Source organism: Brassica napus, chromosome A8 (assembly GCF_020379485.1).
Source record: "Brassica napus cultivar Da-Ae chromosome A8, Da-Ae, whole genome shotgun sequence".
NCBI classification, from domain to species: domain Eukaryota; kingdom Viridiplantae; phylum Streptophyta; class Magnoliopsida; order Brassicales; family Brassicaceae; genus Brassica; species Brassica napus.
This window is the reverse complement of record NC_063441.1, coordinates 22993188-23007034: the sequence shown is the minus strand read 5'-3', so window position 1 is coordinate 23007034 and position 13847 is coordinate 22993188. Positions and strand designations below refer to the sequence as shown.

At 34.7% G+C, this 13847-nt stretch overlaps 4 protein-coding genes across 5 annotated transcripts; 1 reads left to right on the top strand and 3 right to left on the bottom strand.

Annotated features, from left to right (window-relative positions):
• Window positions 1-1839: 1839 nt before the first annotated feature.
• On the bottom strand, window positions 1840-3681 carry LOC106398645. Of its 2 annotated transcripts, XM_048738369.1 has the most exons (3): window positions 2757-3681; window positions 2607-2681; window positions 1840-2461 (listed from the first exon to the last, which is right to left on the bottom strand). In XM_048738369.1, the coding sequence occupies exons 1-3, from the start codon at window positions 3018-3020 to the stop codon at window positions 2315-2317; spliced, it is 486 nt and encodes a 161-aa protein (XP_048594326.1). In that variant the 5' UTR covers window positions 3021-3681; the 3' UTR covers window positions 1840-2314. The 2 variants fall into 2 exon arrangements, with proteins under 2 accessions (XP_048594326.1, XP_048594325.1); XM_048738368.1 differs by having other exon boundaries at window positions 2607-3681.
• Window positions 3682-6389: 2708 nt separating this feature from the next.
• Window positions 6390-7980, top strand: LOC111197736 (zinc finger CCCH domain-containing protein 2-like). The gene has a single exon (XM_022691510.2). It carries the CDS (start codon window positions 6470-6472, stop codon window positions 7667-7669), a length of 1200 nt encoding a protein of 399 aa, XP_022547231.1. The 5' UTR covers window positions 6390-6469; the 3' UTR covers window positions 7670-7980.
• A 1195-nt stretch (window positions 7981-9175) lies between these two features.
• Window positions 9176-10139, bottom strand: LOC106399390 (protein E6). The gene has a single exon (XM_013839871.3). It carries the CDS (start codon window positions 9992-9994, stop codon window positions 9329-9331), a length of 666 nt encoding a protein of 221 aa, XP_013695325.1. The 5' UTR covers window positions 9995-10139; the 3' UTR covers window positions 9176-9328.
• A 131-nt stretch (window positions 10140-10270) lies between these two features.
• On the bottom strand, window positions 10271-11609 carry LOC125576981 (3-hexulose-6-phosphate isomerase-like). The gene is made up of 3 exons (XM_048737548.1): window positions 11604-11609; window positions 11242-11343; window positions 10271-10956 (listed from the first exon to the last, which is right to left on the bottom strand). The coding sequence occupies exons 1-3, from the start codon at window positions 11607-11609 to the stop codon at window positions 10528-10530; spliced, it is 537 nt and encodes a 178-aa protein (XP_048593505.1). The 3' UTR covers window positions 10271-10527.
• Between the last annotated feature and the right edge of the window lie 2238 nt (window positions 11610-13847).

Below are 13847 nucleotides of genomic sequence, written 5' to 3'. Positions count from 1 at the left end.
TTTTGTGACTTTCTCCTTCTACTGCTATTTTTGAGACGTAAACTTCAAAAGGTGCTATTATTGACAATTGCCCTATTTATTATTTTATATTTTATTAATTTAAAAACAATTTTTTAAATTATTATTTATATTCTTAACAAGTTTACACCAAACATAAAATAATTTATTATGACAGAAAATTTCATTAAAATATATATATTAATTATTGTGTTAAATTTTTCAAAACATTCATATATTAGAAATGTTATAGACTATATTTTTATACAAATGTTTTTTCTTCATTAATATTTAATTATATATTGTTTTATATCTTAATTTTTATAATAAACATATTATTTAAAGATAACAACATAATATATAAGTATTATCTTGTTTTTTAGAAATATAAAATATTTTTTCAAGATAATAACAAAATATATGAGAATTATCTTCTTAGAAATTTAATATTATTAATATAAAATTCGCTTTAAATTTAATTATTATATATAAACATTTATTAAGGGTAACAACTAACTTTTAACTTGAGAGCTCGATTCTAAAAATTTACAATTTTTATAATAAACATTATTTAAAGATAACAACACAATATATAAGTATTATCTTGTTGTGTAGAAATATAAAATATTTTTTCAAGATAATAGCAAAATATATGAAAATTATCTTTTTAGAAATTTAATATTTTTAATATAAAATTTGTTTTAAATTAAATGATTATATATAAAAATTTATTAAGGGTAACAACGATATTAACCAGTCTAACTTTTAACGTGAGAACTCGATTCCAAAAATTTACTTCGCAAATAATATTATAATAATAAATACAATTTATATACATATGATATGATATCTAAATTCATATCCTTACTAATTTATCTATCTATCTATACTATTACTATTATTATTATATGTATATATATATATATATATATATATCACATAAAAAATGAATCATTTATCTTGAATTTTTTAAAACAACCAAAATCAATTATTGTGATAAACAACCAAAATCAATTATTATTTTCATAGTAATATTTTTGCTCCAAAGTATTATCAACTTAGAACGTTTAAAATATTTACCACTTTTCATAAATAATTAGATTTTTTTTTATATTTCATAAGTTAAAACCAAATTTCCGTTAATTTGATAATCGTCGTTATCTAAAAAGATTATATATTATATTATCCAAAATATTTTACATCATAATATTTTTAAAATAAATATAAATCCATGTATATAGTTTTATGCATATATGAATGTTTTTAAGTTATTTTATATAATAATTTTAAAAATTAAAAAATTAAAAAAACTTTATTGTATATATATATATATTTAATATTCAATTAATTATTAACTATTTTAAAAGCATGAAAATAATTTATTATAATAGTTTATATATATATATATATATATACAATTTTTTTGTAAAACTCCGGTGATCTCGTCACCACCGCTCGGACGCTTCTAGAGTTCATCATCATCATCCTCTCCATGCCTCTTCTTTCTTTCCTTCCAATCCAGTTTTGGCTATCCCTATGGTATCTTAAATGTGATCAGTGGATATATGAAAATCCATATTAGTGATACAAGTAAGTGTTCATCTCTGAACCAAGATCTTATGTCCTCATGAATGTTTATCTAATTGTTTCTGTTAATCTACGAAAGTTTTTGTGCTGGCTAATTATTCGAAAACCTGACAATGTAGTGCTTTTAGTTGTGGTCTTCTGTCCACAGTTTATTCTATGGTATTCATTATAAGATGATAAGTATCATGTATATAGTTTAGATATCATTAGATACTATTCTCTGAATATTCCATAGAATATCTCACCTGTACGTTGTATATAATATCGTATCAATACAATGATCAGTTCAAGGGAAACAATATTACTTACAGTTAAGACAAAAGTAGAGTTTGGGCTTTAAGTAGATTTGGCCCCTTATAAACGACGACGTTCTAACGGAAACATTTCTATTCCATGTAATAAAACCAAAACAGGAAGTCAGTTTTAAATTTTTGTTGTCACATGATGTTAGCTGAGTTTAAAGGCATGGAGACATTGGAGTTTAGTAGATGGGTATTGTCAAAGAGAAGCTACTTCAAGAATTTTCAGACGGAGTCAAGTATCAGATTTTCTGATGTAGATTTGCCTACTTAACTGTATATAAATGCACACACATATGTATGTGTTCTTACTTCTTACATATATCATCAGAAGGAATACCAAACAAAATTGTACATAGACCCTAACTGGCTATCTTCTCTGTGCCTTGAATATTGAAACTGGTTTTGATGGCTGAGACCCTGAAGGCTGCTTACAAACAAAAACATGCAATAAGAATTATGTTTCCAGCATTGCTAATGATGTGTTCTTCTTGTGGTAGATAGAAATGTACCTGCATTAGGCAGTGTGTGTTGGTTTCTAGATTACGGGCGTGCTCTACGATCGATCCAGTAAACGCCTGCAAGATTCAGATATTTAATGAGCTTAAAGGAAAATATCAGATCTCCCCAACAACTACACTACTACGTAGCAAGCATCAAAAGTAAAAATGTTTGTTTGTAGAAAGAAAAGAAGAGAAGATTACAGTAAAATGTTTTTCTTACTTTCAACAGATCATCTGCATGTTTGTGTGGATATCTCTCTGGTAAGACTTGAATAGCTTTTTCTTTGACTCTTGGCTGCATCAAAAGTAATAAAACATGAGGAAAAAAACATATAACCATAAACATGAACCTAAATGTGAGTTCCCTTACATCTGAATATCTCATGGGTTCACCAATAAAAGAACTATGGCCAGACACCTTCTCGAGAACAGATATGCTAGATTCTTGTTTCGCAGCAGATTTCTCATAATCTATCTTATTGTGATTTGTCTTATCTCCAATACCATTCACCACACCGAGCAACTCGCTCTCCTCGATACTTTCTACAGAAGAATCTTGTTCTTCACTTATATAATCATCGCCATCCTCACCCTCCAGTTCTTCTTGCATTTGAAGTTCATTCAACTTGGACATGATTCGAGCAAATTCATCATCTTCAACTTCACCTTCTCCGGCCTCTCCCTCTCCTCCAGGATTAACACCAGAAGCCTCCTTTTTAACACCTGGCTGAAGCACAGTTGCATAATCTTCTTCTTCTTCTTCATACTCTTCTCTTATCTCAAGAAGTCCTTCCTATTAAAGAAACACCACTTAAGATCACTATGAAAGCAAACACATCATCCAGTCCACACATTTTGAAACAAACATACCGCAAGCAGTTGTAGCGAAGAAGGAAGCCTCCGTTTGAATGGAACCTGTAAGCATCAGATTCATCAAATCGTGTACGCAATTAGAATCTAAGGGAAAGGCTGTTTTAATGGATGGAAACTCGCCATAACGTTGTGATGGAGCTGATCGGGAAGCTTCTTGATGAGATTGATGAGATTGTCGTTTTCGTCGACGAAATGTTCAAGACGGTTCATTTCTTCCTTCGTCTCTCCATTTCCGGTAAGGGTTTAAGCACAACGATTGCAGAGAAACAACAAAGAACCAAAGGGTATATTATAAATATTTTCGGACTGGAATTTTAAATTAAAAATATAGATCATCATAGTACTGAAATTCTCTTAAATACAGAAATGCAATGTTAAAATTATTAAAAACTATCTCTAACCACTAATAAAATTATGAGTGGAAAATTGCATCAAAATATCTATCAATAATAATAGTTATATATACATATATATATACATATACTAGTTTATTAACAAATACCCAATATAAATCCTAAAATTCACTCAGAAATGAAGTTAGAATTTTCGATTGATTGACAATGTCGAGGTATCCATAGAAAATATTTTTCAGTACGACCCGTGGTTTACAGAGTACAGATGATAACATCAATGTTTTGGTTTTGTAATAACTTCAAATCTGTTTTGGTTTTGTAATAACTTCAAATCTGTTCTGCAGTTTAATATTTATCTTAAACGTTGAATATTTATGTTAATGGCTTACCTATTTGATTAACCACCAAATTGAGAAGCCCTGGATTTTGAAGAACAATGACTTACGTACGGACATAGACAATACCTCCAAATTTGACAATGGAGAGGGACCAGTACATGATATAATACATTGAACTTACTCAAAAGCATTGTTCTTTTTGGCGTCAAACAATATTATTATTTTGTAACTAAGTTATTTTGTTCTTATTATATTTATCGTTTGTGCTTTACTGTAAATTACCGCTTCGTTCACCATTTTTGGACGTGGCTTACAGACTCTTAAAAGTCTGGACGTGAAAGTTATAAACTTAATCAAAAACATTAGTTTATTATGAGCTGAGGCCATGATGAATATAGAAACCAAAAATGTATCTGCTTCCATCGGAGCCACGCAACCAATCCAAAACCTGACACTTGTACATATACATGCACTCGGCCTTTTAGATATATTATAGAATTTTGAAAAATATAAAGTATTAATAATATAGTGAATCATGTATATAGTCCGCTGATAAGTGGCGTACGAAATGGAAATACGTATTTTCTGAAACAGCTTTTGTATTTGGACTTGTATGTAATCTTGTCGTATCCTTTCTGTGTTGCAAAGTCTTGTTAGATTCGATGTACATCTATCCTCTAAAATTGTATGGTATAAAACTAAATATAAAACATTAGGCGATTTGTTTATTGCATCATGTACAGTAATCAAACTAGCTCATTTTTAGGTTCGTATGATTTATCAATCACGTATGTTTTCTTGGTTTACCATTAACCAACCATGCAATACGTAACATAATTTTTAAGAAAAAATAATGTCTTAGAAAAGGTGACATCAACCCCGGAAGAAACTATTACCAAGGCGGTGGTTATGGCCCGAGAATGGTTCCTGGCCCAGGAAAAGGTGACACCACGTAAGAAGGCAATACCCCTCCCTCTGAGGCTACCGGAAGGAACTACAGTAGTTGCGGTCGATGCGGCGTGAAGGGGTGATTCGAATACAGCAGGATTCGGCTGGGTTATGAAGCATACAGGTAGTAAGGTTCAGTTTGAAACCGCATCGAGATCAGTCAGATCTCCGTTTAGTGCTGAGGGCTTGGCCCTTCGAGCTGCGATTATAAAGTGTAAAGAGTTGGGAATCCAGCAGGTTATCTTCGAGTCTGACTCTACTCAACTGGTAGCAACGCTCAAGCCGCAGTCGGCACCTCCGGAACTGTATGGAATAGTTGCAGATATCCTCCATTGTGCTGTTTCTTTCAAATTCTGTTCTTTTATTTGGATTCCTCGTAGTAGGAACAGTGAGGCCGATGTATTGGCAAAACATGCTCTGTTTTCTGAAAACTCTGTTTTGTACCCTTTGGGGATTTAAGTTCTAGCTAACGAAGTTTGTGTTACAAAAAAAAAGAAAAAGTTATTGACCGACGTAAAACTTACATTAATCAAAACTAGCTCATTTTTAGATTCGTATGATTTATTAGCCACGTATGTTTATACCGTTAATCAACCATGCAATACGTAACATAAATTTTAAGAAAAAATCATGTTTTACAAAAAGTTATTGACCGCCGTAAAACTTAACAAGATACTCTTTGTTAACTTTTTAATAGTGTTATATATATCCAGCTGAGTTATGATAATTTCTTAAAAAGTTAAAACTTTTGTATATTTCGTTGCTTTGGTGTTCTTGAAAGTTGAAACATGGTTGATTTGAATCTACAATACGACGGTTGAGCCAATATTAATGTTTGTAATTGCGCTTCATTTTTTTTTTATCAACAATTGCGCTTCATCTATTTTCTCATTCAGTTGATATATCGATACTACGTTAATATCATGGCAGGTGCGGACGTATTTTCAGAACAAAAAATTAATATCCTTCTTTTTATTTTACAATGAAGTTAATAAGTAGGGAAATTGCACCCAGTGACTAAGAAAAAAAAACAAAATTAACTAAACAACCAAAAACACACTCTTTCTCCCCTTTTACTTTCCTATCTCTCTCTACTCTCTCTCTAAAAAACTAATTTTGTTTATTTTCTTGGTTATTTCACAAATAACCCCTAATAGTATGTAATGAAATTAGTTATTTTTTGTAAGACATTTGACAAATAAAAACAAATTAAAAGAGGAAGACATAGTTAATACATACTGATAAGGGAGAGAGAAGAGATGACTATGATGATGAGAACATAGTCACATGTGTTAGGTCCGAAGCAAGGAGAGAAAGGCAGCTCCTGCTTCTTTGCATGAAACCTCTTCTCTTCTCTTGCCACGACTCCTCTCCCCATACCCTCTCACACTTCCTCCCTTCAACTTTTGTCCTCTTATTAAAATATTTTATATAAATTTTTTAACTTATTCTCATGTCTGTATCTATACTCAAACTCCCATATATAGACCAAACGCAATATCTTCTGCTATCATCTTGCACTCATCTCTCAAACCAAAACACACACACAAAACAAGAAGAAGAGAAAAACCATGGACGTCGTGATGAGACCAACGGTGGATATCCCACCGAGAAAGCTTCTCTTGGCTGAGTCTTCCCCTCGTTCTTCGCCGCGTAAACATAACTGGAACAACAAGGTCAGCAACAAGATCGCCACATCTGAGCATGAAGAAGACAACGAAGACAGCAACAACAAGGAGACCAAAGAGTATTGTTATGATTCCGACACAGATGATCCTTACGCGAGCGAACATTTCCGTATGTTCGAGTTCAAGATCCGACGTTGCACACGTAGCCGGAGCCACGACTGGACTGATTGTCCATTCGCTCATCCCGGAGAGAAAGCTCGCCGTCGTGATCCTCGTCGGTTTCAATACTCTGCTGAGGTTTGTCCCGAGTTCCGTCGTGATGGTGATTGTAGCCGTGGAGACGAGTGTGAGTTTGCTCATGGAGTCTTCGAGTGTTGGCTCCATCCTATTCGTTACCGTACTGAAGCTTGTAAAGACGGTAAACACTGTAAAAGAAAAGTATGTTTCTTTGCTCATTCGCCACGTCAGCTTAGGGTTCTTCCACCGGAAAATGTCTCCGGCGGCGGCTCAGCCTCGGGTTCTCCGGCGGCGGCGAAGAACCCTTGTTGCATGTTTTGCAGCAGCTCTCCGACGAGCACTCTTTTGGGTAATTTATCTCATCTTTCTAGATCTCCGTCCTTGTCCCCACCTTTGTCTCCAGCTCACAAGGCCGCTGCCTTTTCGCGGCTGAGGAACCGTGCCGCTTCTGCTGTTTCAGAAGCTGTTTCTGCTGCTGCTGCGGCAGGGTCGGTTAACTATAATGATGTTTTAAACGAGCTTGTGAACTCGTTGGATTCAATTAATCTAGCGGAAGCATTGCATGTGAGTTCCTCTTCTCCCGTTACGACGCCTGTTTCCGCGGCTGCGGCGGCGTTTGCCTCATCCTGCGGTTTGAGCAACCAGCGTCTCCATCTCCAGCAACAACAAAGTAGTCCTTTACAATTTGCCCTCTCGCCTTCCACTCCAAGTTACCTAGCTACCTCGTTTTCGCCTTCATCTCCAAGTTACCTAACCAACTCGCCTAGGGCGAACATCTTTAGCGGTGAAATCACTCCTCGCCAGAGACAAAAAAACGAGTTCACGGCGGTCAGGGACAAGACTAGCTTTGAGGATGGTTCTTGTGGTGACCCTGATCTTGGATGGGTCAATGATCTCTTGACCTAAAACGGTGGATGGTGGATGAGATTTGACGTTCACTTTGGTGATTGATCATGAGGAAAATAATCGGTGTGCAGCTGTTTGGTCAAATATGCATGGAGGAGATTGTCTTTAAAATTTGTTTTAAAGATTTTATTGTTTTACAGATTTCCACGGAAGCTAATCAAGAATCGTCTTTGTATTGTCGTTTATTTTTTAGAATTCTCTTTCTGGTGGATTTTTACCCAATAATATGTATAATCTTGTAATTCTATATATGTGGCTTGGGGATTATGTAATGTTTCAACATCTCTATATAATATTTTCGTTTCAATGTATATTTATTTCCGTTAGATCGTTGACAGTTGATTCGGACTATGTACCATTTACCATTTGAGACCGGTGGATTTCGATGATAGTTAATACATCGAGAAGGAACAAAAGTAGGTTATGTACAGGACACTAGGAGTATTAGTGTATATGAACATATCATGATTTAGATCCACGCTTAACTAAAAATATGATGATGTTAGAAAAAGTGGGTATATATTACATCACTCTTTTGCTAAAACAATGATCTATCATTCTTGAAAATGTTCATCTCATCATAAAACGTGTTGTGTTCATGAATTATGTTCATATATAATATATTAGACACATATATTTGCACTCTCGAATTATTCATCTCACCTTGAAACGTGTTATGTTTTTGTTTGTCTGTCGACGAGAATATATAGTTTGTATACAGTTCCACAAAGACGATTTGATGATATTCTATTTCCTCTATCTACAAACAAACCTCTGTTAAGTTCTCCGATTATTGTTCTTTTCTGGCCACCACATCAAATCAATTAGTATTCATAGGAGGCAATGAGGCATGTAGACATTGAGACTTGTCCATTTAGCTTTATACTATGTGGGACAGGGACACATACATGCATGTATGGAATCTACGAACATGTTACATGTATACACTCCTGTTGTGGATTATAGTAAATCATAGAGAGATGAAAGACAAGAAAATAGTATAACTACGTCTTTGCCATGATGCATTAACTGATAGAGATGTATCACCATTATGCGAGTGCGCGTGAGGAGCTAAGGTCTATGTGATTGACATATGTACACATTGAGACGTGTCCACTAACATTATACTATGTGGTACACATATATGCGAATGAATTTGATCTTGTTGTGGATTATACTCGGTTCATATTGTAACATAGATTATACATAGTCTAAATTTATAATTATGTATTGCCATGATTCATTGGTTGATAGGACACTTCTAAATAAATTTTCATTTGAATATGTTTGTGTGAGTATCACCCTGATGAGAGTGCGCGTGAGGAGCTAAATTAAGGTAGGGATTCAGATCTAATCGACAAAACAATCTTTCTTCGGTCGAGTATGAACGGGTCACGGTTTATTTACTAGTTTAAATTTTCAGAAATTATCTAGTGCCAGGGGATTAAATTAAATTCACAACTTCTTGCAGTTTCTTGGATCAAAGATAGTGACGGGCACTGAAAATAAACATATCAAACATAACTCACAACTTTTGATATTGTATAACTTTATAAGTGATTGGTAGGTTTCACATCTCATAAAATACAAGTAAACTGAGATTTCACACTTACTCAAAAACTTCTTTGGTATCTCAAATAAAAAAAGTTTATTTTCTTTTCAAGGCTCAAACTCCTCTTGACTACCTTCCAAGCTCTTGTAGTATTCCTCCATAGTTTCAAACTCGTTGGGATGTTCATTTCCTCGAGCACTCTCATACCTGCGGCTAGGAGTATATTCAGAACTCCTACCTCTTGTGTCGTAGAAGTACTTACCGTTCTCCATGAACCTTGTATCACTCATACCTTGTCTCTCTTCTTCATTACCGTAACCTCTCCTATTATCATTATAATTATTGGTAGTGTAAGTGTATCCATTATTGTTGTACTTATCCTTTTGCTCACTAAGATCTTCTTGGGACTCTTCTTCCTCCTCAAACTCCTCAGGTAATTGGTTGTTGCTCTTTTCTTGGTCAAATGTAGCCATCAATTTCTCAAACTCTTCGTCTGTGGTGGTCGATGAAACCGGCCATGACTCTTTTTTGGTTTGAGGAATCATACCGGAACCTGGCCCGAAAGGCCCGTCACCGAGTCTTCCATTGGCTTGGGCTGGGCCCGGTGCGGGAGCGGGAGCTGTTGTTAGATGTACCTCTTTGTTGTTAGGACGATCTAAGTGAGTGAACTTGCTAAAGAAGATCTTACCTTCTCTACCTTCAACATTGTTCCCAATGAAGCACAAAACAGCAACAAGGAAACAAAAAGTTGAGTTTACAGCAAATGAAGCCATCAAAGAAGAGAGAAAAGAGGAGAGACTGAGAGACTTCAGTGATTGAGATGTGTATTTAGTGTTTGAGTGAGTTTATGTATAAATAGAAATTATAGAATTAACAAAGTAGTAAAAAGGCCGACCAAACATGCGAGGATTGTGGAGGGACATTCGTCATTCGCGGCGAGTAGTTTTAAATTTGTGTTATCTAAAGTTGATTGGTCAAAAAAGAAGAAAACGCAAGAAAATAACGTTAGTTATATACATGACTTTTGACTTTTCTTTTTAATGTTTGGTAGTTGAGTTACTTGAAATTGAAGGTTAGCATTAGATCATGATTTGTGGTAGAATAATAATGTCAAAGCATATACATCTTCTTATAACATAAATAAGAAGGCAACTCTCTTCTTAGACTGCCAGCGCAACAAATAGAGCGAGGAGCTTGCGACATCTGTCCTTACATCGCAACTCTGCGTTTCATTAAAAAAAAAAGAGAATTTGTGGGCTTTTTAGATTGAGAATTTGATAATCCAGCCCATTACCAGAAACCCTATTCATCCCTTCTCCGCCGCACCTCCGCCATCACTTGCCATCGTCTGCGCCGGGACATAACACACATCCATTGTGTGCTTCACACAAGAACCTCTCTCCAACTGCGTGATGAGCACAACCTTAGCACCGCACGATTTCGCGATGGAGCAAATCACATCGACGGTGGAGAATCCTCCGGGACCGGCTGAGGCGATGAGGAGATCGGGAGATGAGATCGGAGGCGTGGTCACGTCGGAGACTAAGTGAGAGGAGAGGCCGAGGTGGAAGAGACGCATTGCGAAGGCTTTCACTTTCAGCATGAGGCCTTCTCGCCCGACGCCATGGAGGAAGACGCGAGCGCTGCGGCGGGAGACTCCGGTGAGCTCCGTCAAGAGGAGATCCAACGGTGGTGGGTATGGATCGGTGGGATGACTATTATCGCCGTTGAGATTCTGCCGTCAGTGTATGGTTTGTCGGTTGCGTATATAAACACACATGACCTGGTGAGAACGTAAGCGGGATCCTTTTCTTTACAAGAAATTAGAGCTTTTGTTATTTGCTTAGGTACCTCTAACTCTACAGATGAACAGATTAATGATTTGTTGTACGCTGATCCACCGTTTCAATCTGCAGGCTATGCTTATCCAAGGGTCAATCAACGTGTACCGTTTTAACACCTTCAGTGAAGGATCGGTTTATGAGTAAGTGTTTTTGATGTCACCAGAAGCAATCCGAACTTCAAGTTTGGTGATGCGCCTGTCTCTACTAGGTTCACGGAACATACCGTCTTCGTTGGGCTTGCGGAAACGAGAGAGCCGATCCATGGAAAGGTTTTGGTTCTGCAATTACAACCACCTCATGTTATTTGCCAAGACCAACACTGGTTTTCCATGTTTGAATTGTTTACCATACTTTACAAGAGCTCCATATAATGATTATAAATTTCACTGCCAAGTAGCCTTAATAGTTGTTTTGGTTAGCAGTCTTCGTTGGTGAAGTCAGGGGCATTAAAACGATTCACAACGAAGATACCCAGAGTACTCACGTCTCATGACAATCACAAGGAGGTAGATGACAACTCTGCTGTTTTTTAAATTACCCCCATTACGCACATTTGCGACTTGCACGTTTGTTCAAGGATTAAAAACATGGTTTTTGGCCTCTGCAGGCACTCGACAGTCTGCCTGAGTGTATTTGACAGCTAAAGGTTCTACTCTGATGTAGAACTAAAAATGGTTGTTGGAACAAATATATACCCAAAGTTAGTTGGAGGTAAGAACGAACTCTCTGTTAAACTTTGTACACTAAGGTCTTGGGGTTAAGTTGTGGTCGTGTTCAATACATTAGTGAACAAGTTTTTATAAAAAAGTCTACCCTAAGTTTGAGGAAGCTCCTGATTCACGCTAAGTTGTTATATATTGACGCCTGACAACATTTAAAATCGGCACAATCATCAGTCACATAACCTCTTTGATTGCAGGCAGGCTGTTCATTAACGCTTCTTTTGGTACTCATTCAGATCCATAGAACATTCCGGTCAGATATAAAGACCGAGAGACACCACTGGCTGGCCGAGTATCATGAGTGGAAAAAAGAGAGGTTCAAGAGATACCAGTGAATAGAAAACCCGGATGGTGACAGATACATACTGCAAACCAGAGATTCTTTTGCATCTTGCAGGGAGATTGGTAAGGTAATTGAATAAGACATGACTGTTCTTATTTTTGGTTTACCAATTTGAGGAACTTATGATCCTGATTTCTGGAACTAGATGGTTTCTTTTGTTTTCTTGCAAACCGATATTGTAATATATTCTAGAGAACCACAGCGTTACATGCTCATTAGAATATATACGAACAGACGAACGAGAAATTGATAGATGTGATAATTCAATATAGACATTAAAAGAGAAGACAATGAGGAAAGATGGGTGTGAATCCAATTTGGAAATAAGAGAATATTTAGGTATTTACTGATAATTAAGAGACTTTTGGGGATTGGGTCCATGTGACAATTGTCATGAAAGATTTTTTCAACTATTGTTTAGTGTGAAATCGAAGCTGTTCAGTGCTTTTGTCCCGTGATCATAGGAAATGATCTATTGGTGTTTTCAACATTTGTTGTAAAATAACTAATAAATTATTCTGTTATAATATTATTCATATGTGATTTTTAATACTTTTTCTAGCTATATAAGGCCTCCATAATAATGATATATCCATATAGAATATCTAATCATTAAAATAATAATAGATTTAAATTTATTCAAAAAAATTTAAAGCTGGATCCATTAAAAATAACATACCAAAAAGAATTTTTAAAATTATGAGAATCATTTTTTGCTACTAATTCCTAGGATTATTTTATATAATAAAAGATTCTCATTATAAATGCTCGAGATTATCTTTTTCTTTTTTTTTACAAACTGTACAAGCATTGCATCACCATTATTATGTGAGTGAGAAAATATGTTTATTGTTTCTAAACACTTTTGATTGAAACATAAAATTATTACTAAAATAACATTTCAGAATATATTTAACATTGTTTTTACAAAGTCCAAACAGATTTTAACGATCACATCACATATTTCACATAAAGAATTACAACGTCTGCATGATGTTAGGTAACAACGATTTGAACTCAAAAATTATCAACATGTGTTATACTGAGTTAAAATTTTGAATTATTTTTAATAAAATTGATAACTCAAAAATAAATTTAATATCAAGTAAATTTTTATATATTAAAAATTGAGTTAGTGTTTTTCTTTGTTTTCTACTAATCTTCCTAAGATCATTTTCTATTTTCTACAATTTTAAGATGGAGAAATTTTACTTTTACACTTTCTTTAGTACCATTTTTCATATATACATATAGAAGGAGGAGATTTTCAGAAATACCAAAATCATTAATAGACAAAAGACAAAAATAACTCTCTCACAATTCTAAACTTATTTTCTATTAGACAAAAATAGTTGTATTAGATTGGTTAAAGACTTTTGCTATTAAAACAAGGGACAAAAGGATATAACATAAATAATATAACACTTTTGGAGATAATCATAAATTTGATCAAGTGTAATACATGCAGCGCCAATCAAAGGCTAGTTTCGTGTTGCAATTTCACATCTCTCTTAGGGGTTAGTGGGGAGCTAATTCACGCTGATTTCAAAAGTTAGGAGAATTTTAATTCTGTAAATATTTTCATTGATTCTTACAATATATCTTTCCATATTTATAGAATCCATATATTCTTTTTCTTGATTGGGGATGATTTATTGTGATTTATGTTAACTTTTTCTACTATTGTTTATCTATTTTCCATATAATTTATTTAAAA